The 24,008-nt window shown below is 35.0% G+C and overlaps 1 protein-coding gene across 5 annotated transcripts in view; it reads left to right on the top strand.

Annotated features, from left to right (window-relative positions):
• Nucleotides 1-24,008, top strand: part of CTNNA3 (catenin alpha 3) — a 1,887,341-nt gene that overhangs the window by 527,940 nt on the left and 1,335,393 nt on the right. For all 5 annotated transcript variants that reach the window (XM_078345825.1, XM_035266221.3, XM_078345826.1 and 2 more), the window contains one exon: nt 3,067-3,330. In XM_078345825.1, the coding sequence (XP_078201951.1) occupies nt 3,067-3,330 (264 nt within the window). The remainder of the gene's footprint in view (nt 1-3,066; nt 3,331-24,008) is intronic.

Below are 24,008 nucleotides of genomic sequence, written 5' to 3' on the forward strand. Positions count from 1 at the left end.
TTAAGTTTATAATACATGATATTCTTTGGGAGAAATGGTCATGCCTTGTCAATTTTCCTTACATAAACTCTGCAACCTGCTCCTTTTCCCCTGTCCACTGCTGTAATGTTACTTTGTTATGTTCACTGATCTAGTCCTTTTTTGCAGGCTTAAAGGATTGCTATTTGGGCTCATTATGGATTCTGTAATTGCCTTGGGCAGAGATGACAAAGCATAGGCTCTAAAGTCAAAACATATTTGTATTTTTAATAGTTCAAAGTCCCCACACATTAAAGTTACCACAGTTTTCCATCAGATTACACATTGTCACCATCAGAGCAATAGAAATAATTTTAACTTTAGCTTTCTTGGTTATAATCTATGTTCAAGTTTTTTACCTTTCAGAAACAACCTAAACTTTGACACTATCATTCTAAATAAAGAAGCATAATGTATAGGTCACTTCAGAGGAAATTATGTATTAAGTTGTAATTATATAATAATATTAGAGAATTTGCTTTAGCTCTTTCTGAATATTTATACTTTTAATTATTATTCATCTGAGGAGTTATACATCCTTTCTAAATATTAAATGATTTATCCTCTAAGTTACACTGATGACTGCAGGTAGAGCTTGTAACACTGTGGGAAATACAAAAATCAGTAAGATTATCACAGTACAAAAACAGTACATCAAGTTTGACAAATGTAAAGAATAAATCAATTCCATATTCTTTCTATACTTTTGTTCTATTTTCCACTTATATTCCATTTCTGATGTGCCATGTACTCAATCTTGTGAGAAGTATCATATCCCATTTTTACAGATAGAAAGACACCGAAAGAAGATATGACTTACCCATCTCATAGTGCTAATGACAGAGCTGAAACTAAATCCCAGACCATATATACAGGAGGAAATCGTAACGAGCCAAGCAAAAAACAGAATGTCTTTTCTTGGGTAATTAGTGAGTATGAATAGTGGGTTGATAGCTACTTCTAACTGTTCTCCCTATATTTTGTAATGAACCTAATCTCTCCAAAGACTGTTTGAAGTAGCAGACAACCTTTATTTTCAGAAGGGAAGGGACTAAAAATATAGTAGCACAAGCTATTTATTAACCTCAGGCAATGTAATTCCCAGAGTAGCAGTGCCTTGTGAACAAAGTATAAGGTGTGCAATCAGTAGACTTAAGTTTAGATCTTAATTCTTTTACTAGTTTCTATCTCTTTACACCAAACACCTGTTTAGTTGAAATGGGACTAATAATAGCAGCGTCATTCCCTCAGAGTATTGTGATGATCAATAAGATACTATATAGAAGCACTTTATAAGCTACATGATATTATACAAATACAAGTCCTCATTCTGTGTAGCAATTAAGAAATTTTTCCTATGTAGGGAAGAATATCACATATTATTTAGGATGAGAGCTTATAAGTTATACTGATTTGGGTTACAAGACAAGAAATACCACTATCTAGCTCTGCCATTTGGCTAAGAAACTTCATTTTTGAAACCTTAGTTTTCTGAGTTTTAAAATGGGAATAATAAAATCTCTCATGAGATTTTATGAAGATTACATGATATTTTATATATGAAGTACATGAACTATTGTAAATGTCCCTCGAGTTAGCTTTTTTTTTTTTTAACTGAAGTTTTAATTTAGGAATAATTTTAGATTTACAGAAAAGTTGCAAAGGTGCTACAGAGCGTTCTCATTTACCTTTTTTCAGTTTTCTCCATTGTTAATACTGTATCTTACATTTTCCACTATAAAGAAATGGATACCACTGCATTGCTATTAGCTATTAATAACAGTTTTGGGGTTCCACCAGTTTTTTATGAACCTCTTTCAGTTCCAGCATCTAGTCCTCAGTACCACGTTGCATTTATTTATGTCTGCCCAGTCTTCTCTGTTCTGTGACGGTTTGTCAATCTCCTGTTTTTCATGACGTTAATGGTCTTGAGGAATACTGCCCAGACATCATTTAGGAAGTTCACCAATTTCATTTGTTTATTTCTTTTCTCATGCTTAGACTGGAGTTATGAGTTTCTGTAGAGAATGTCACAGAAATGGCATACTTTTTTTGTCACAGTATGTTAAGGGGCACATGATATCCATGTGATATCACTGATGATGTTAACCTTCATCACTTGATTAAGCCCTTGCCAGACTTTTTCCTTGTATGTTGAGCTAGTTCTGATCACCTGCCACTTAGATAGGACATTCTCTTTCCTCTGTTCCCTCCAATGTAATGCTGTTCCTTTATATACAATGCAAATTGTCATATCTGCAGAAATACCTCTCTGACCATTCAACCTAAAGCAGCTTTCTCCTTTCAAGTCAGTGTCTATGATATTCACTTTTGTATTTTGTTTGTAGCATTTATTGTCACCTGAAATCATCTTGTATATTTGTTTATATAGTTTATTATTTGTCTATAGGCCCTTTTCCCCTAAAAGAAAGAAGAACAAGGCCTTCGTAGGATTTTTCACATCTGTACACTGGAGTCTAGCACAAGGGCTAGAATATGCTAAATGCTTAGTAACTAATTGTTGAATAAATGTCAAAGAAAGAATGACATAGGATTAATTTGTTAGTATTTCTGAAAAAGAAAAGAAAAATAGCTGCATAGTGGGAGGTTTCATTTAATTGTTCTTAACTCAATTGGTTTAATTTTAACGAAAGGTTAAATGCAATTATCAACATCTATGGAAAGAGGTAATCAGCATCCTTGTAATTCAAGCTCTTAATAATTCAATAATTATTAAGTGTAATTCAATACACTTAATAATTCAAATGCCAGAGTATTTTAGCTACTTATAAGGCTTTAACTGACAAAGATTTGACTGAATAGTAATAGATCTTTACACATCTGCACTTGTTAACTGTGTCATCTTTTATAATGTAGAATTTTTAACAGAATCTGAAGGAATGTAGAAATAATGGATACCCTTGATTATAACTTAGAGCTGACTTCTCTTATCTTTTCATTTACACTTACTAAAAAATGAAGCTTTTAATTTTAGTATTTCTTCCATAACCCATTGTAAGATACCACTCTTTTCATTTTTCTTCTCAGGACTTAAAATCTCCAAATCGGAGGGATGAAATTGCAGGAGCCCGAGCCTCATTGAAGGAGAACTCTCCCCTCTTGCATTCAATTTGTTCAGCTTGTTTGGAGCATTCTGATGTTCCTTCCCTCAAAGCAGGCAAGGACACAGTTTGTGAAGAAATTCAGAATGCCCTCGATGTCATTTCAAATGCTTCACAAGGCATCCAGAATATGACAGCCCTACCAGAACCTCAGGCAGCAACCCTGGGAAGTGCCCTTGATGAGCTGGAGGTAAGTCAGGAGAAAGATAAAGTGTGATTTGATGTCCTAATACAATAGCAATAATATTAATAAAACAGAAGAAGATCAACATGTTGGAGTTTAGAGCATGAGAAAATAAAAAATCCAGATTAGTCTCTATCACCTTGAGTCTTTCAAAGAATTGATTAACAGGAAAATTCTCTATTAGTATACCTCTCATTCCGGCACATCTCTGCCAAGGAAACCAATGAATCTGAAGTGGAATTGTTAATTAGATTGAAATGATGAGGTTGTTTTATGTAGATCAAGTTATGAGCATAAGATTTATTTACTCCTCAAATACTTATTGGCATTACTGTTTTATGTGCTTGGGATGTATCTGATCACTGCCATTGACAAGTTTTTACATTTTAGCTGGTGATTATAGACAAAAAATAAAACAAAAAAATATTGTAGAGAACTGAATTGTATGGTATGTTTCATTGAGAAGGTGAGGTATTACCAATGCCATGAAAGAGTTCAGGAATTGGGCAGATGAAGATATAGAGCAAAGGCTTGAAGGTATGTGCCCCGTGTTTAAGTAACAACATAAAAACCAGGATGTCTGGGTGGAGAGAGCAAGGTGATGAGTAGTAGGAGCTAAGGTGAGAGAACCAACAAATGAGGAAAGTGTATGCCTTTAAGGACTTTGGCTTTTACTGCAAGTTACATGGGAATACACTATAAGGTTGTAAGCAAAGGTGTGACCTGCTGAGACTTGTGTCTTATAAGGGCTATGATAGTTGCATAAGGAACATCGACTGAAGGAGAGCAATGGGAGGAACTGAAACACCAGGCCAGAGGGTATTGTAGTAACCCAGGTTCCATTCGTTTTCCATGAACCACCTCATGGTTTAGTTTTGACTAGGGTGGTGTTAGTGGACATCATTGCTAAATTTTGTAAGTAGCATCAAGTGAATTTTGACAGAATGTGTGTGAGACACGAGAGAAAGGAAGGAGTCATGGCTAGTATTGTGGGCTGGGTCCTCCAGAATCACACACAGAATGAAATTTGGAAAACAAGGTATTACATTTGGGAAGGAAAGAGGGAGGGAGCAGGACTGGATGGAAGAAGTCTACCTGAGAGCTAGACCCACACAGCCTAGGCCAATCAGCAGGGAGCTCTGGTGAGAGCATTGCCTTCCAGAGTGTTCCTTGTCAGGCAGAAATGGCCAGGCCTGTATGTCTCTTTCAGTCACTGGATGCAGGCTACTCTGCCCTGGGAAGGGTATGACCTTTAGGGCACTGCAACACTATACATACATACTGAATATGTGTCATTTTTGTGCCATGACAAAGCTAGAAAAAATTATAAGTTGATCCATTGTTAAGTCAAGTCAGTGACCATCTGTAGTCTGTATTTGGGAAGTGTCGAGGGCAGTATGTTCAAATTTGCTAGAGCAGATGGATAGGATCACAGAGGTTCTATATCCCCTATCTGAAATGCTTGGAACCAGAAGTGGTTTGGATTTTGGAATTTTTTGGATTTTGGTATATTTGCATATACCTAGTGAGTTGTCTTGGGAATGGGATTGATGTGAAACATGAAATTCATTTATATTTCATATACATCCAATACACGTAGCCCAAAGGTAGTTTTATACAACATTTTAAATAATATTGTGCCTGAAATGAAGTTTTGACTGTGTTTTAACTGCGACCTGTCACATGAAGTTAGGTGCTGAATTTTCCCATTGTGCCATCACATTGCCATTCAAAAAGTAGTGGATTTTGGAGCATTTTGAATTTCAGATTTTTAGATTAGCAACACTCAACCTGTATAGCAAATTTTTCCCAATACTAAACAAAGTTCTGTCAAAGAATGCTCCCATAATAGCTCCAGTTTATTTCAGACAGTGCGTTCTATGTTTTAGGATTATAGAAGACATTTCCAAATTGTTCCTCCATCTGAGACCTCTTCTTTTTTCTCACTTTAGTTGAAAGTGACTACTACAGGCACAAAATGACAGTGGTTGGAGAGGAGGAGAAAGCATGTGTGTGGTGTGTGTGTGTGTGTATGTGTGTAACTTTGATGGGAGTCAGCATAGGAATGACAATAGAGTGTTCTCTTTCTCAAGAAAGGCACACTCACTTCTTCTGCATGAGGTGGGAGGGGGTCCAAAAGATATTTCTCTGAGATCCTATTAAGGATTCTAAACTGTCTGAACAACCTTTGAAATTTAGTTTGAGTCAAAAATACAGATGTGCAAACTAGTAAAAAAAGTCTAAGTTTTCTATATTTTTTATATCCAAGTTACAAATAGCTGCTGCAGCTGTCTGAGCTAGATAAAGCAGAATTTATTGGGCATTTAACCTTTTTTAATGATTTGGTAAATTAAATGGTTGCACTTTTCATTATTTACAGGAACTGTATTGGTAAAGGACCCAAAATAACCTTTGCTCTATTTTGCTCCTGCAAATATAATACTATGAAGTAAATTGATGTAGTAAACACTCTGCTGGGAGCAAGTCTCATTAAATGTTTATAGTGTGGAAATGTATCAGAGTGCTTACTCAACAACCGTGCTGTAGCTGTTGTTAAATTTTTCATTCTGGCCCTGAGCTGGGTATAGGTATGAAACCTGAAATTTATGAGTGGAGAAAATAGAATGAATTAGACCACTATGCTGGCTAAATCAATTGATTTGTTAGAGAGGCCATTGTGAATTATAGAGTTTTTCTTCTGTATTTGTGACTGAATGAGAGTTGAGAAGTGTCGAATTTTAGATTAAGAGAATTTTGAAAATGTTTTGAAGCAAGAAACTTTGCCAGTAAAAATTGCTTTGAAAATTCCAAGTCCATTAAGACATATTTTCTCCTGTGAGGAGGGAAAAAGCAGCTGTCATAATTGTGGTACACAAGAATAACAAATTATACGTATGTAGTATTTTCTAATTTTCAAAGAGCTATCATATGTACTTTTTTTAACCTTTTTTGGATATTCATATATTATCATTCATGTAGTCTGTTTACTGCTGTATTTCCAGCACCTAAAATAATGCCCAAAATGTAGTTAAGTGCTAGGTAAATATCAATGAATGCATGAATGAATGAATATAAGACTATGGCATATCATTTTAAAGAGCATTTTTTCCTTACCCTTATTTTTTTCTCCTTCTTCTGACTGAAAGTGGATGTATTTTGGGGTATATGGCTCTACTTTAACTTTTAATCAGGCCATGAATTTATATTGATGGAAACCACCAGAAGCACATCTAAGTGATGCGCTGCTCAGAATCTTTTCTGTGAAAAGGCAGCAGAAAGAGAAAAAAAAATACACACACACACACACACACACACACACACACATATATGCTCTTCTCTCAGCAGCTGTCCAGCCTTAGTCAAGCTTCCCTGTTACTGCCAAGATACTCTGTCTTTTACTAAGGATAATAATTTTGGGGAAGATACTCCTTATGTTCTTACATTTTCACCTTAAGGAGAAAACAGGACCTCTGTCAATCAGGTTAGTATTTAGAAGCTAAAGAAGAAATAGACATTACTGGTACCTGAAAGCACAAAAAAAAATGCTTTCGTTTCTAGCAATATAGTGAACTATAACAACTAAAAGAGATGGGGAAAATATTTTAATATAGATAAATAATCTGATAAGTGAATATTATTTGAGGCTGATACAAAAAGCACAAAATCCAAACTAATAAGTGAATGCCAGCATCGTGCTGGAGGGTGGGGGAATTGCTTTTCAATTATGGCCTGGAGCTTCAATTTTGAAAGACTATGAACAGAAAACAAAAGATAAATTTTGCATCCTGCAAATTGGAAAGTCACATAAGGTACATTTGCATATAACTAGGAATCTTTAAAAGTTGACCGTCTTATTGGATAAGTGAAAAAAACACTAACCTGAATAGTAGGAGCTATTGGGAGAATTTGATTAGCATAGCCTTGGCTCTGGGAAGCTCAGAAAAAGCAACAGAATCCATGTTGGAATTTTCTAGCCATAGGCCAGTCGTTATCTGGACTTTGGGTTAGCATTCATATTATTTGTGTAGCCTCTAAAACCCCATCCAAAAATCTAATTTAAAATGGTCTTATCCTGGCAATACCTCCAGAGATCTGCCAGAAGGAAACTCAGATTCTTTCTGCACTTTCTAAACAGCTTTCAGAAAATTCTCATACAGTTCCAAGGAAGATGGTTTTCACGAGACACACAAATAAGCCATCTTAAGAACTTCATAGAAAGAACAAACTATGGAATCAGATGTGAAAATACTGTAGATATAGAAATTCTAAGATACTGAAAAAGTTAGTATTTTTTTGAGACAGAGTTTCGCTCTTGTTACCCAGGCTGGAGTGCAATGGTGCGATCTCGGCTCACGGCAACCTCCGCCTCCTGGGTTCAGGCAGTTCTCCTGCTTCAGCCTCCTGAGTAGCTGGGATTACAGGCACGCGCCACCATACCCAGCTAATTTTTTGTATTTTTAGTAGAGATGGGGTTTCACCATGTTGACCAGGATGGTCTCGATCTCTGACCTCGTGATCCACCTGCCTCGGCCTCCCAAAGTGCTGTGATTACAGGCGTGAGCCACCTCTCCCGGCCAAAGTTAGTATTTTTAATATGCATTATTCCCTAATAAATATGTTGAAGAAACGAAAGACTGTCAACATTGACCAGGCAGAGCTATGTAAAATGAAAAACACAAGGATGAAAAATTCAAAGGTTAGGCAAAACAGGTGATTCGATTAGAAAATTGGTGATCTGAAAGATATTTGAAGAGGTTACTTTGAGTTTTCCACAGAAAGAAACAGAAGTAAAAAATATTTTTTGAAAAGTAGTTAAGATATATGCCATGACAAGTTGTAAAATATTGTAATATAAAATTCAGAAGAGAGAGAAGTGCAAAACAGATACAGAGAATTTCCTAGAACTGATGGAATTCACCATTCTCTATAGTTAAGAAGCCCAGTAAATCCCAAGCAAGGTATATTTAAAGAAACCTGTATTTACACCTATCATAGTGAAACTGAAGAACACCAAAGAACAAAAGAATATTTTTAAAATAGGGAAAAAGAGTTATCTGTGAATGATGACTGGTTACCTATGAATGATAGCTGAGTTCTTACACATGAATGGTACTAAAAATCATTCTGAGAGAAAATGTTAACCTTGAATTCAGTACATGGTACAGCTGTTGTTCAAGAAAAAAGATAAATGTATTTTTACCCAGTCCCAAACTTGACTAGTTTATTGTCTACAACTTTTCACTGAGGAAATTATTAAAGAAAAAGAAAAAATTATATAATAAGTGTACAAATGCAATAATTTATAAGCAGAGGAAATGTAAACATAAGGGTTTATTACGGTTTATATATTACTCTTTTATAAATGATTAATAACTATGTATATTTGTATAATTAAAAATATAGAATGAATGTGCCTGGAAACACAGTGTATAATTAAGATGAATAGAATCATAGTTAAATGTTCTAGGGTTTTAAATATTTTGGGGGAAGGATAAAAATATTGACATATTAGGCATTAATTTTAATAAGTGTGTTAGAATGTCTAGAATAACTACTAAAAATGTATAGTCATAGACTGTATAATTTCCAAACATGGAAAAGGAGAAATACGGTGAGAAAATAAGAAACCCAGTTCATCCAAAAGAAGGAAAACTGTGGAGGAAAAAGCACTATAGAAAAAGAGGGATATACATACAGTAGAAAATAAAATAAATCCAAGTGTTCTTATAATCATAATAAATGTAAAAAGAAAATCTAAACTCTCCGAAGACAAAAGACTGACAACCTAGAATATAAAACAAAATATAGCTATATGCAGTTTATAAAAAGCACACCTAAAACTTAATCAAGAAAGTTTGAAAGTCAAAGGATAAAATGATATTTGTACAATCCTAACTGAAGAAAGCCGGTATAACTAAATACTAGTAAAAATGCTAATGACAGTTCCTATCTGCTGATGAGAGGTTAAATTTACCAGGAGTTTGTGAAACATTATTTTCCAGGAGATATGGAAAATTAACAAAAATGGACTGCATACTGAATCAATGATTTTCAAAGCACTAGAATGATAAAGGCCACCTAGAAATGTATTTAGGTAAATATGTGAAATTATCCTACTATTTGGAATTTTTTTTTGAAAAGCACATCTGTGTATTTCCTGAGTAATGGATAAATTATAATTGAAAGTAAAAAATACTTATACCTGAGAAATAATGATGTATAATAATAAAACAAGAGATACAGCTAAAGGGAGTTCATAGAAGAAAATTTCTCACCTATAAATGCTTACATTAGGAAAGAAGAAAGCTGAAGGTTAATGAGCTAACTTTCTACTTGGAGTTTGAAACAGACAATATTAAGAAACCCAGAAGGAAGAAAATTAGTAAAGATAAGAATAGAAGTTAATTAAATCACGAACAAAGATACCGTAGAGAAGATCAACAAAGCCAAAAGTGTATTCTTTGTAAAGACCAATAAAATTGACAAACTGCTGGTTAGATACATTAGGAAATGTTGAAAGCAGACAAAAAACAGCATGTAAGTGAAAGTCAGAAGAGGAATCATAACTACAGAGTTATGACTTAATACTAAATATTATAAATATTAAAACACGAAAAGACTTATGAACAAATTTATACCGATAAAAATACAAATTTGGATGAAATGAAAAAAAGAAAATATAAATTAACAAAACTGATTCAAGTATAGATAATATGAATGAAATAATTAAATAGAATTAATAGTTAACAATTTTTACTGAAAGCAAATAGCAGGCTCAGATAGTTTAATAGAATACTGCAAATCCTTCCAGGAATATGTAAATGTATTTACATATTATAAAAGTGTCTTGAGAATAGCAAAAGAAAAAAAAAAAGCTCTCCATATAATTACATGAAATCTGTGAAGCCAATGTGAAATGTATAGTATTTACATATTATGTAAGTGTCTTGAGAATAGCAAAAAAAAAAAAAAAAAGAAACTCTCCAATTAATTACATGAAATCAGTCAAGCCAATGTGAAACTACACTGGTCAGATAAGGGAGGAAATTCACATGCCAATCTAATTTATGAAATTAAGTGCAAAAATTCTTAACAAAATGTGAGTAAACTGTTTAGCACTAGGTGAAAATGTTGTTATGACAAAGTCGAATTTATTCCAGGAATGTAATGTTAGTTCAACACTAATTACCTCATTAATAAGTTAAAAGAGAAAAACTATATAATAATCTCAGTAGATACAGAAAATGTTTAAAAAATTTAATTTATTTAAAACTTCCAGAAAGCTAGGAGTAGAAGTGAATTTTCTTAACTTGATAAAGGGGTTCTGTAAAATTCTACGCTAAACTTCCTAGTTAAATTTGAGTAATTAAAAACACTCCTTTTAAACTTAGACATGAGACCATAATGAATGAAAATGAGTACATTATAGTAATACACATAAATATGAATCAGAACAAAACATAAGCTATACCATAAAAGGGCCAGCCATATAAGAATCCATAAGGCATTTTTACCTTTTTGTAAAGGCTCACACAAGCAAAACTAAACAATACATTTCTAGTGGTACTGGTAGAGATATATGTAATAAGATATAAAGAGAAGGTAGAGAATGATTTATGCAAAATTGGGGAGTGTAGGAGTGGGGAGAAACAGGTTACACAGACACACAAGGAGATTTAAAGCTACTGAGCATATTGTTTTTCTGAAGCTGGGTTGGTAGATGGATGTATGTTGTATTATTATTATTCTTTACTCATACATTCTCTTAGGTTTGAGGTAGTTAATTAAATTTAATAAAGTGTGTTAAAAAGGGTGATACATCTGAGAGTAAGTGCTACAACAGTGTACTGTTTATATGTAACAAATATTTATTAAATCTATTTTCTGTGTAATTAATGTCTGTGTGAGGCCTTGTGCTAGCTACTGGCTTAATACAAATTTAAGGTACTAGCACCTTACATTTATACTACTTAGGGTGTTTATCTGCACATTTTATTATTAGTATAAAATTGCTTTGTAGAGCACATAGGTCAGGAGTTATTGTGTACTTTATAGAGGAGCAAACTACTCTTCTGTCAGGTTGTATAACTCGTACAAAGTCAAATAAACAGGAATTAGAAGACATATAACTTCAACACCTATTTCATGAGCCCTCCCAACAATTACTCTTTCCAAATAATAGCTCTTGTAACAAATGATGGACACTGTTGGAAAACAATTAGGTCTTGAGTTTAATACATTTGCTTATGCATCTGTGTTTCCTATTGGATGAGTTCTGTGAGTAGAGGAATAATGCTTTATTCATATTTATATTGTCACTCCCTAGTGAAGTGCCAGGTATATAATAATTGAGTAACTGCTTAAAACATTTATTGAAAAATCAGTGAATTGGTATTTCAGAACCTGGTGTGAGGTTTTAATATATCGAGTAAATATTTACCTAAAAGAAGGACGACATCTCCTTTATCTTGATGATTAAAAATAGAAAGGATTGAGTGCCTTGTAAATAAGATACAAGGACAGTACTGATTATTAGACCTTGTTTGTTCTTGGCTTCTTGGGACTCTTAGACCCATGATGTACATGGTATCATAGATAATGTTCAGGGCTTGCTATTACATGGATCTGATGTCAAGCTTAGAGAAAACTCTGGTAGCCAGATACAGTAATTTTTTTTTTCCTCCAAAACTTGAAAAAAAAACCAAAATGAATCCAGAGCAAATTTTTAAAAACAAATTCTTATAGTGTTGTATCATGAGTCTCATGACCATCAACTTATGGTCATTCATTAGGTACTTGTTCTCTATTTCCACATTGTCATGTGCTTCATGGGAGCTAGAAAAGAAGTAAAAATAAAAAGCCTCCAATCCTAAAAAATTGCATGCTTATTCAGGAGATGAGAATATCATAAAACAAACATTAAAAGCTAGTACAACCCTTCCTTTATATTCTCACTCACGTGTCACAAGTTGGGCTTTCTTGGACGCTGACTCCTTGATGATGTTTAGCTTTCTTTTTTTTTAAAACGGAGTTTCGCTTTTGTTACCCAGGCTGGAGTGCAATGGCGCAATCTCGGCTCACGGCAACCTCTGCCTCCTGGGTTCAGGCAATTCTCCTGCCTCAGCCCCCTGAGTAGCTGGGATTACAGGCACGCGCCACTATGCCCAGCTAATTTTTTGTAATTTTGGTAGAGACGGGGTTTCACCATGTTGATCAGGATGGTCTCGATCTCTTGACCTAGTGATCCACCTGCCTCAGCCTCCCAAAGTGATGTTTAGCTTTCATGTTAATTTAGTGTTAACTAGGGAGCATCCTAGTGAGCAATACAAAATGAGAAAAGGCATGAAGGAAAAATAAATATGAGAGCTGATGAAAAATTGTGTATTAGGTGTAGATAAGTCACACTGACTACTGGTTGCAATTTATAGAGGACCTCAAAATAGAACAGTTTTTGTTTTTGTTTATTGTTTATTGAGTCCCCCATATGCAATATGAAAAGTTGATTTGATATATAGAACTTTGTACTCAACAGAGAGCACATACCTTTCAAATAGCTATGGAAAAATGGATCCAAAATGGATCCACAAAAATGGATCAAAGGCTACAAAGAAAACCTCAATAAAAGAGGTGCCACAAAAAAGTATGTGAGGTGATGGATATATTGATTAACTTGTCCATCAGATATATATAAATATATATAAATACAATGTTCTCATTCCTCAGTGCATACATATATCAAAGCATCAGGTTGTATTCCACAGGTATTTACCAAAAAGAGACAATAAATGAATGACATTAGGAACATGTCTTCTTTTTGTTTTCAGGTTGAATGTTAAAAATCTGACTTTTTCTATTTTCTTCTTTGTAAAGATTTTTCTTTTTAGTAGTTGAGACTATTTAATTATTTTAATTAGATTTTGCTTATATCTTTATTAGCTTCTACTTTCTAATTTCTTAGGTTAATCTGCTGATCTTTTATAATATCTTGAATTCATTTGAATTAATTTTTAGTCACTTTTTTTCTGTTTTTCTTACTTGTTTTTTTTCTTTTGTAAACTCATTTATGGTGTCAGTTTTCCTCTGAACACCTTATGTTTAGTAAGCGGTACTTTTATCTGCATTTTTAAAAAATAGCTATTAGTTTCAACATAGTTTTTTTTGTTGTTGTTTTGTTTTTGCCTTATACTACTAGAAGGGTGTTTTTAAAATTTTTAAATTGGTTTCTGGTGTTTTAAAATTGTTTTATGTTTGTTTTTGTCATCCTTTAAAATTAATTTCTAGTTTTCCTGATTTGTGTACAGAAAATATAGGTTTTATTTGGAAAATGTTTGGAAATTTTAGGGGGGAACATTGATATATTTTGTGGCTTAGTTCATGCTTTGTTTTGAAAGTTGTATTTATATATATTTGAAAAAATGTGTATTCTCTCTTTCTTTGGGAGGAAGTTTTAAAAGTTCTTAATTGTAATAAATAAATTGTCTTCATTCTTACTCCTGTTTTTTATTTCACCTGTTTGAGAGGGGTGAGTTGAAGTCTTTCACATTACAGGAAAATTCCATTTTCTCCTTGTATTTCTAGTGGTATTTTGTTCCATACATTTAACAACTTATGTTAGGCCAGGCAAAGTGGTTCATATCTGTAATCCCAGCACTTTGGGAAGCCAAGGTGGGCAGATCACCTGAGGTCAGGCGTTCAAGACAGCCTGGCTGACATGATGAAACCTTGTCTCTACTATAAATACAAAAATTAGCCAGATGAGATGGCACATGCCTGTAGTCCCAGCTACTCGAGAGGCTGAGGCAGGAGAATTGCTTGAACCCAGGAGGTGGAGGTTGCAGTGAGCTGAGATCACACCACTGCACTCCAGGCTGGGTGATAGATAGAGCGATACTTCATCTCAAAAAGAAAGAAAGAAAGAAAATTAGATTCAGAAGTTTTCTTGACTCTTATGACTTCCTGGTAGAATGTACCATTTCTTATTATAAAACATTCCTGTGTATCTTGTTTAATAGTGTCTACTCTTATTCTCTTTGTCTCGTATTGATATTGATATTCTTGGCTTCCTTTTTATTAGCATTTTTCTGGTATATCTTTGACAATGATTTTATTCATGTCTAGATTAATTTCATAAGGAATACATGAATTTATTCTTATAAAATGATTATGCAATTATGGAAATAAAGAAAAAAGTTAATGTCTCTTTTCACTTCATCTCAATTCCATTTTTGTTGCCAGTGATAACTGCAATTAAGGATCTGGTGTATATTTTCCGGACCCTTTTCTAGGCAGAGACACATTTTTTTCTTTTCTAAAACTGTTATTAAGATGAATGTTGGTCTGTCCGGATGAATCCCGTGGCTTTTAATTTTTGTCTCATACTTTGCATATCCTTTCCATTCTGGGAGAATTTTTGGCTTTCTTTTCTGGTCACTGATTTTGTTGTTAGTTATTTTCATTCTGCTCTTTAAGTCTTCAACTGTGTAATATTTATTTTTGCAATACCATTTAAAATTCCAAGAATACCAGTGATTTTTTTTTGTGGCTGTTCTTACAGCAATGATAAACATTTAAATATCTTTTAGAATATTAATTATACTGTTTCCTTAAGTTCTTCTGTTTGTTGAGTTTGGGGTCTCTAATTCTGTTGATGTTTCTCAAATGTTTAGTGATTAACCACTTGTATAAGAATCACTTTGGGTGCTGGTTAAAAGTGAAAATTTCTGTTCCCCAATTTAGACATACTCTGATGATGGGGTCATGAATCTTTTTTCAAAAACAAGCCATCCCAGGTGATCCTTAAGCACACTAAGTGTTGCAAACCATTCATCTAGATCGTACAGCATTATTAGCTGCAGTATATTTTTCAGTTAGACTGAGTAGTCAGGTAATCTTGCAGTCATTGTAAGGTTCTGATTCTAGGAGTGCTAGGTCAAATTTTTATACCAGAGGGAGAACAATATGGAGATGCAAGTGCCTCTTTAGAACATGGTAAATAAATAGTTTGTCTTCCTGGAGCAAAAGCCTCTTGACTCTTGTGGTGGACTTGTCTAGCTTTTCTGGTAGCAGAACCCATCCTGAGTTCTAATGTTACAGTTCCCACAGAGGTTCTTTACCTAGAGTCCATGGAGATTCACATGTAGAATTCAGGATGTCTGTGGACTTGGATGAGAAAAAAATTAGTTCTTTATTTTATAAAGTTCTATTTGAAATTTAGCATTTTAATTATTAATATAAGTGAGAAACCACAGTGCTTATGATACCCGACTTTGTCACCGATAGGAATTACAGATATTTTCATACCACATTACATGTGTGTATCATGGATGATTATCACTATGTCTGAATTGTGAGAGTTATTAGACTCACTGCTAGATCTCATTTCATATGTTAATATAATGAATGAAAACAATTATATCTGTCAATGGAATTGATTTCATTCTAAAATGGTATGTTATTTTATGCATTATAATTGTTTTGAGAAAGAGTTTTAGTTTTTATCAGATTGCCAGCAGGGTCCAGGACACATTAAAGGTTAAGATTGTTATTTGCATCCAATAGTACTGAGTATTAAATGCATTTAATAAAGAGATCTTCCAAACAGGCTTTGTGTGGGCAACAAGCCCGTTTTATTTCTTGCTTGGGTGCAAGCTGGCCGAATCCGAGAAAGGACAGGTGAAGGGGGTAAGGTGGGAATTGACTTTATAGGTTGGGGTAGGTTTTTGGGGGGCAGGGGTGTTGCAGAGTAAGATCAGTTACAGTGGTGGGGGTAGGGGCAAGGAGTATACTTGTTACACAAGTTTAGTTACAATGGTGGGTAGGGGTGAGTTAAGATGGCAGGATGGGTGAGAGGTATTCACATTATCATATGAACAGTTAAGATGGCAGAATTAGATGAGGCGCTTGTCCAGGGATCTCTGCTGGGCGATCAGGGACAATGGCGAATGCAGGTGGGGGGTGGGTGGGGAGCGTGGTGGTGGGGGTGGGGGGGTGGGGGTGGGAGACTTCAGACTTTCAGGCTCCAGGCTTGCATATGGAGACCTGACAAAGATCTTCTGTATTAACCTTGACTTGTGACTTTAGTTTGGGTCAATTGCTGAATCGTTTTTTGTTTTTTAATGAAAATGGGATATTGGTTTGATTGTTCTACCCTTTAATTACTTCACAGACAATATGTTCAGTCACTAAAGCCTGATTCTAGAGTCCTGTTGGAAACTCCTAATTTTTCTTTTTTTGGAGGTCTTTTCTTCCTTAAGTGGAAGTGCTTTTGAGTTTTTGCCATTAACCTGTTCTTTTTCTTCCTCCCTCCCTCTTCTCTCTTTTCTTTCTTCGTCTACAATTTCTCTCCTTATTCTTTCTTTTCTTAATTGGTTCCTTTCATTTGATTGAGAAGTTAAAACATTTGCACATTTACAAATATAAATAGTACAATGATTTCTAGTGAGTTTTGGGGAAATACAATTTAAAACAATATATTCTGCCACCCAGGAAACCCTTCACAAAGGAAAACAATTTTATAATTGATAAGCATTAAATTAGAATGTGATGTCTACCACAGGCAGTCAGCTAAAGAAATGCAGAGGCATAACAAAATCTCACTGTTTTATATCGCTTAGGAGATACAACCCATTAGATTCATTTCTTAAAAACATGTATGTATGGCACTCGACAGTGCCATTTGCATACATAGTTCATCCTAAACTCACCTGGTAATTTTAATGACTGTCTCTGTTCACTAATTGCCTTTATCCAAAGGAAATTTTTGTATCTTTTTGACAGAAGACAAGTTTGTAACTTGGAGCCAGGCACTCACCAAAGTTAGGCTCCTGCCTTCCCACAGAAACTGGGAGATAGGAACATTATCTTCTTTGATGATTACATTTAAGAGGGATGGCTTCCAGGTCCTTGAGAAAGACATTCTCCCAAGATTCTTTTTATCCTTGGGTTAAAAAGCTGGCAAGAAGCTTATTTAGCCTTTAAGAAGATTTACATACATTTCAAAGGGCAGAGAAAGAATCACCATGACAAGTTTTCTAAAGTAAATGCAAAAAGAAAAAGGGAGTGCGGGTAATGTGTCACTTTCTTTTTTCCCTAAGAAAATTACAGTTTGCTTTTTTTAAGAATTGTATTTATCCTTATCTTTTTCCCAGAAACAAGTATTTTAAACCATTTTTTGGTGTTTTATTCAAGAGGTTGTTCTGTATATACAAGTGTGAGTATAATTAAGGGGGAAATTGATTGTTAGCATAGTACCTGTTCTATAAATGTTTGTTGAATCCACATTCCACTCTGTTCTCAAGCCTCTTATAATACAGCATAATATAGCGAGAAGCAAACAGGGAAGGCTTTATGGAAAGGAAATTGAGCTAGGCCTTGAAGGATGGGAGATTTTGATAGAATGTTTAATGGCGTTTCACAGTTATCTAAAAGGGGGTTTACAAAACTTGATGCCTATAAATATATGAGAGTTTACAATTTTGATGGGTAAATAAGAACTAAATAATATTATTTACTAGTAAGAGACCCCTTATCTACCAGAAAACCTTCATACAGGAACACACGATTAAAAATGAATAGCAGAACAGCATTAAAGTTGGTCTTACTTGGGACTGAAACTATGTTTGCAAAAAACAAAACATGAGAAAATTGTGACATGAAAGAGATCTGATCTAACCAACCCCTATCTTGCATTTAACATCCAAACTGCCCTTAATTATTCTGGGCCAGGGCCAAGCTAACTTTGGGAGGCATTTAGTTTATAGTTTAAATGTTAATAACCCTTTCCCCAAACTAAACGGCTTTTGTAAAGCTAATAAAAGTGCACCAGGTTAGGAAGAGATGAGGATCCTGAATTCTGCTAAGGTGTAGGCAAAAGCAATTTCCAGCCATTATCCCAGAGGTCACAAGATTTGCAAATCCTCCAATTATTCCTGTAGGTAACATCACTATTATAGAGCCTAAGATTGGCCTTTTGAGATATCTTTTCAGGTTTTTACATTTCTGAGGATGGTCCACCCCTGCCCATCTGTCTTGTGGCCCCACCCAGGGAGCTGACTCCTGGGTCACCAAACTATCCTTGAAAAACCCTGGCCTCTGAATTTTCAAGGAGATTGATTTGGTAATAACTCCATCTCCCACATGGCATAGCTGACCTCATGTATATTAAAATCTTTATTGCAATGCTGTGTTCTTAGTGAACTGGCTTTGTCTGTGCAGTGGGCAGGAAGAGCCCACTGGGTGGTTTCAGGACTGTCATGTCAGTTTGATTAATCAGTAGATCAACATACTTTGGTTTAGCTCTCATAAATTCAGCTTTCTTTTCAGTAGCTGTATTAGTCTGTTCTTGCACTGCTATAAATACCTAAGACTAGGTAATTTATTAAAAAAAAAACAAGTTTAATTGGCTCACAGTTCTGCAGGTGGTACAGGAAGCATGACAGCTTCTGGGGAGCCTCAGAAATCTTTCAATCATGGTGGAAGGTGAAGGGGACATAGGCATGTCTTACATGGCTGGAGCAGGAGGAAGACAGAGAAGGAGGAAGTGCTACACACTTTTAAACAACCAGATCTCATGAGAACTCACTCTACAGTACCAAGGAGAGATGATGCTAAACCATTTATGAGAACTCTGCCTCCATGATCTAATCACCTCCTTCCAGGCCCCTCATCCAACATTAGTGGTTACCTTTTGACATGAGATTTGAGGTGGGGACAAACCACCTCAATATAATTCAATATATTGAATATAGTTTGATATATTCAAACTATATCAGTAACAATGAAGACATTTCATAGTACATATCTGGGAAAACTAGGTCTAAGAGATTTGCTTTATTATTTCCTTCTAATAAAAGCCTATTTCCTTCTTAGGAAAGTTACATCTTCAAGTTCATGTTTCCCTCTTTTAAAGAGAGGGCTATTATCACTCCTTTTCTGTATTGCCAGCCGTTGTTCCAGAGGTCACAAGATTTGCAACTCCCCCAATTACTCTTGCAGGTAACATCACTACACCTTTTCTATAGTAATGGAATGGGAATTTACAGCCCAAGCTCATTAACAGCGTACTACAGTATCTGCAACAGGAGAGAAGATAATCTGGCTTGGAAACCAGATTTTGAGGAATCATACAGAATGCCAAGCTAAGAAATTTGGACTTATATTAGTGAGGAATATTTTATCAAGGAGTAGACAAAATCAAACAGGTATTGTGGAAGATTAATCAGTCATGATGTACAGATTATTTTGCAGGGTTAATTGGAGGCAAGAAAAATCAAAATATTTTTTATAACATTTCAGGTAAAGTGTAATAAAAGCCCAAAGTAAAGCAGTTGAAACGGAAAGGAAAGAGATAGATATGAAAAAAGAACTGACAATTGTAGTGACTGGAAGTGACCCAAGATACCTTAGATAGCCAATGGATCTATGCTTGGGAAAATGGTGACATCATACCTTCAGTAGGAGGGTGTATTAGTCTGTTCTCATGGTAATAAAGACATACCAAAGACTAGGTAATTTCTAAAGGAAAGAGGTTTAATGGACTCACAGTTCCACATGGCTGGGGAGGCCTCCAATAATGGCAGAAGGGAAATGAGGAGCAAAGTCACTACTTACATAGTGCCAGTCCAGAGAGCTTGTTTAGGGGAACTCCTATTTATAAAACCATTAGATCTCATGAGACTTATTCACTACCAGGAGAATAGGATGGGGGAAACTGCCCCCATGATTCAAGTATCTTCACCTGGCCCCACCCTTGACATATGGGGGTTATTACAATTTAAGGTGAGATTTGGGTGGGGACACAGCCAAACCATATCGAGAATGAACTGAATTGGGAAAAGTAAGATAGGAAATGGAGCAAGGGAGACCACCAAAAAGAGATATGAGCTTCTGAGTATTAAAATAAGTTTTTTTAGAGTTAATTTTATGAGGTAAATCATTTTAGCACAAGTATACATGGTATGTAAATGAAAATAAGCAGTTAATCATTTCTGTAAGTATTCCTCAAAGAATGTTAATTAAAATTATTCCAAGTTCAGAAGATTATCTAGCTTTTTTTTTTTGAAGCAGTTATGTCCATAGTTACCTTTTTATGTGGCTGTAGATACCATCGTAATAATATTATAAAAAAATCTTTGGAAGGTTACATTTACTATGTGAAGTGATTTTACAGTTACTTTTTTTTTTGTTTCTGCCACCTTGTGCAAACTTTCTGTCTAGCATGACCAGTCTGTTGGATAAACCATGTTGTTTATTTTAGACATGTTCTCTGAGTAAGGTGAAATCAAGAAAAGTGAAGTAGCCTATGAGAATCATTAATTCTTACATTAAAGAAATTAGTAAAACATAATTTTTATTAGTTTTTATTAATTTGGTCATGCAAATTCCAACTTTAATTTAGAGGAACCTGTTTATACTTTTATCAAGATATGGAGAGTAGTAAATTGTGGAGTTTCTTGTTTTGGTTTGTAGTGTGGATCATAGTATAGCACCATATTTTGCTTCATAAGGTGTCAATTATGGCTTTATCATGGAGAACATTGTTCAGTGGCCATGCCATTCTTAGAGTTAACGCCTATGGCTTTTGTTACTGTCAGGTGTTCAATGCTAAGTTTTAGATTTAGGGTTTCCCAAATCTAGCCATGGATCTATTATTTACAGGCTTTATTTTCATGCTTTAGTATTTACAATAATATTTGGAAAGGCAAGACGGGTATCAGACAATTATTTTTTGAAACTGAATTAAACTTTATGTTATGAGTAGAACCTCAAAGCTTGTTTTCTGAGACCAATCGAAAAGGGGGAAAAAAAGGCTTTGTGAATTCTAAAAAGAAAAGTTTTGATGAAGAAACTATTGACTTTGAAGAAATATAGCCAAGATGTTAGTTTTTATAATAAGCATGATTAACATTTAAAAGAAATAGCAAAAATATCTTACGTTTTCTTTGACAAATCCAGGGCTCTCTTCATGGGTGTGTCTCACAGACAGAAGGGTCTCATATTTGGTTTAATTATCTGAGGTTGCTATCTTAAAATTCTGAATATATTTTGAACAAGTTGCCTTATACCTCCACATTGCATGAGTCTTCCAAATTATGTAGCTGGTCCTGGATGAATCTTTTGGCTCCTTTCAGGTTGACTTGCACTCTGCTTAGTTCTCATCACCTGATAAGAACTCTACGTTTAACATGTGAAATGGGGGATATAATTGCAATTAAAATAAAGCCTGATAATTTAGGTTGATTACTGACATCTAATCAGTTTGGACTAAATGCAAGTTACATGTTCACAAAATCTCAGCTTCGTTAGCTACAAATGACCACTTGAAGCTAAATGAATAATTTAGTAGGCAGGATCCAGAAGAGCAAAGCCCAAAAGCCTCAGAGCAAAAGGAAAAAATGGAAAGCAAAGAATAGACATAAGGTGCCTGCCAACACTCTGACTCCTCTCCAAGCCTACTATAAGCCAATCAATTGGCATATGTCATGTCCTGCAGATGGAAAAGCAGCCTGTGCAAATAAACACTCTAAAGATGCATGGATGTGCTGTGCAACTGCTGGAGGTTATATTTGTTAAGCAGCCTGACAATATCCATGAGTTTTTTTTAAAAAAGGTAGTTGCTTTATGGGAGGTAGATTAATATTATTTGTTTCACATGGAAACCATGCTGTCTCTAATAGGCATAGTGGCTCGCTTCTTCAATGCCTAGAATGAGTCTGACAATATTTTTTTCTTCACATTACTATCTCAGTTATGTAAGTGTTGGGTCAGTCTTATAGACAGGGAGGGAAGCCCAATGCAGAGTAGTAATTCTGGGGATGGATGAAGCAATGTAATAAATAGATACAGCCATCAGATAAGTGACCCAGAGACAGAGAGAGCATCAGTTGGGGTCAATTGACCGTTTGTTGAAAAAACAGGAGGCACATACCGAGATACATCAAACTGAAGGCAGTGAGAATAGCCTGTTTTCGTTGATATTTTCTAACATTTAGGAATTTCTAAGTCTTAATATTTTTAACTTAAATATAGGGCTTAAAGTATTTGTAACAAGGTGTAATATGTATGGTGTCATCTTACAATTGTTTTTGTAAAAGTGAGTGAAAAGTGCATATGTGACCTTTTGGGCTTTGAGGAGTTAATGAGGAAAGGGCAGTAGACTGAGCATTATTGTCCACCTGGTACATACATGATTTGTGGGCATCTTTGGGGGTCATGGCTTGAGCTTGGGAAGGCATTAAAGAACTTTGGCTAGATACAGACTCCTACTTTTGGCCTTCATTGTGTGGGTTGATTTGGAGATGGGATCACTTTACCTCATTCAGGCAGGCTACAATTTACCAAGGAGACTCCTTGGAACTACCCATGTTTAGAGGGAGAATTTTTGGGGGCTGATGCAGAGGCAGTATCAACCAAGAATTTTGGCTCTATAGGAATTTTGTGCCTTCTTCAGAGAGTGTTAAACTGCCCTTCTGCAGCCATCAGATAAGGATGAGTTCATGTCCTTTGCAGGGACATGGATAAAACTGGAAACCCTCATTCTCAGCAAACTGACACAAGAACAGAAAACCAAACGCATGTTCTTGCTCATAAGTAAGTGTTGAACAATGAGAATACATGGACACAGGGAGGGGAACATCACACACCAGGCCCTGTTGTGGGGTGGGCGGCTAGGGGAGGGTTAGCACGGGGTGGATATCATTAGGAGAAATACCTAATGTAGATGACAGTTTGCTGGATGCAGCAAACCATCATGCCATGTGTATAACTATGTAACAAACCTGTACATTCTGCACACGTACCCTAGAACTTAAAGTATAATAATAAAAATCCCCTTAAATTGAAAAGTTGGATGCTCTTCTCTTTTTATCAATAGTAAGAGTTTCTATTTTTTATTCATGCATTTCTGAGAATATTTTGAAGTTTCTACATATTTTTCCCCACTAGGTCTTCAAATATGGAATAGCAGGCAAGGTCACAACTAAGTTAATTTAAAAATTCTTTCAATTTAATCATTTCTCATCCAGGGTACAGAAAAATTCAGCCCATTTCTTCCTATATGAGTTTTCATGGTACTGAATCTATCTCTCCTGCTGGCTATTGTGATATGTGCCCCTGCTTGTCTCTCTAGATAAAGCACTCCACAGAGAGTTTAGCCTTCATATTCAATTGCTTTTTCCTGTCTGCAAAGAAAAGGGACAAAGTGTTCTTACCATACTTTTGCTTGGTAGTAATAATGGTAACTACTGTTTTATAATATCCTGATAAGAAAAGTCTGGAATCGTGTTCAGTGATTGGATTTTCCTTGATGGCATTATGCGTTGTTAAAGACTATTGTTTATGCTCTGTGATAGCACATCCCACTGCATAAGATCAATATCTATTTGAAAAATAGTCTGGTTATGTAGATGATACATGCTTTCAACATTAACTTCATTTTGAATGTTGTTTTGCATACCATTTGCCAAAGCTATGTGAATATTGTAAAGTTCAGGAAGGGACATGCTGAACACCTGCACTTTATAAAAATACAAAGACTTGTAGCCATTTGAAGTTTCCTATAGTGATGAAAACTGGATTTTTATTTGGCTAAATTGTCAGGTTCCTCTACAATTATCCCTTTATCACTTAAATGTTTTTTTGAATCATGAAACCCAGAAGCATATTGGTTTCATTACTGCCAATGTGAA

The sequence above is a fragment of the Callithrix jacchus genome, chromosome 12, assembly GCF_049354715.1.
Source record: "Callithrix jacchus isolate 240 chromosome 12, calJac240_pri, whole genome shotgun sequence".
Lineage (NCBI taxonomy): Eukaryota > Metazoa > Chordata > Mammalia > Primates > Cebidae > Callithrix > Callithrix jacchus.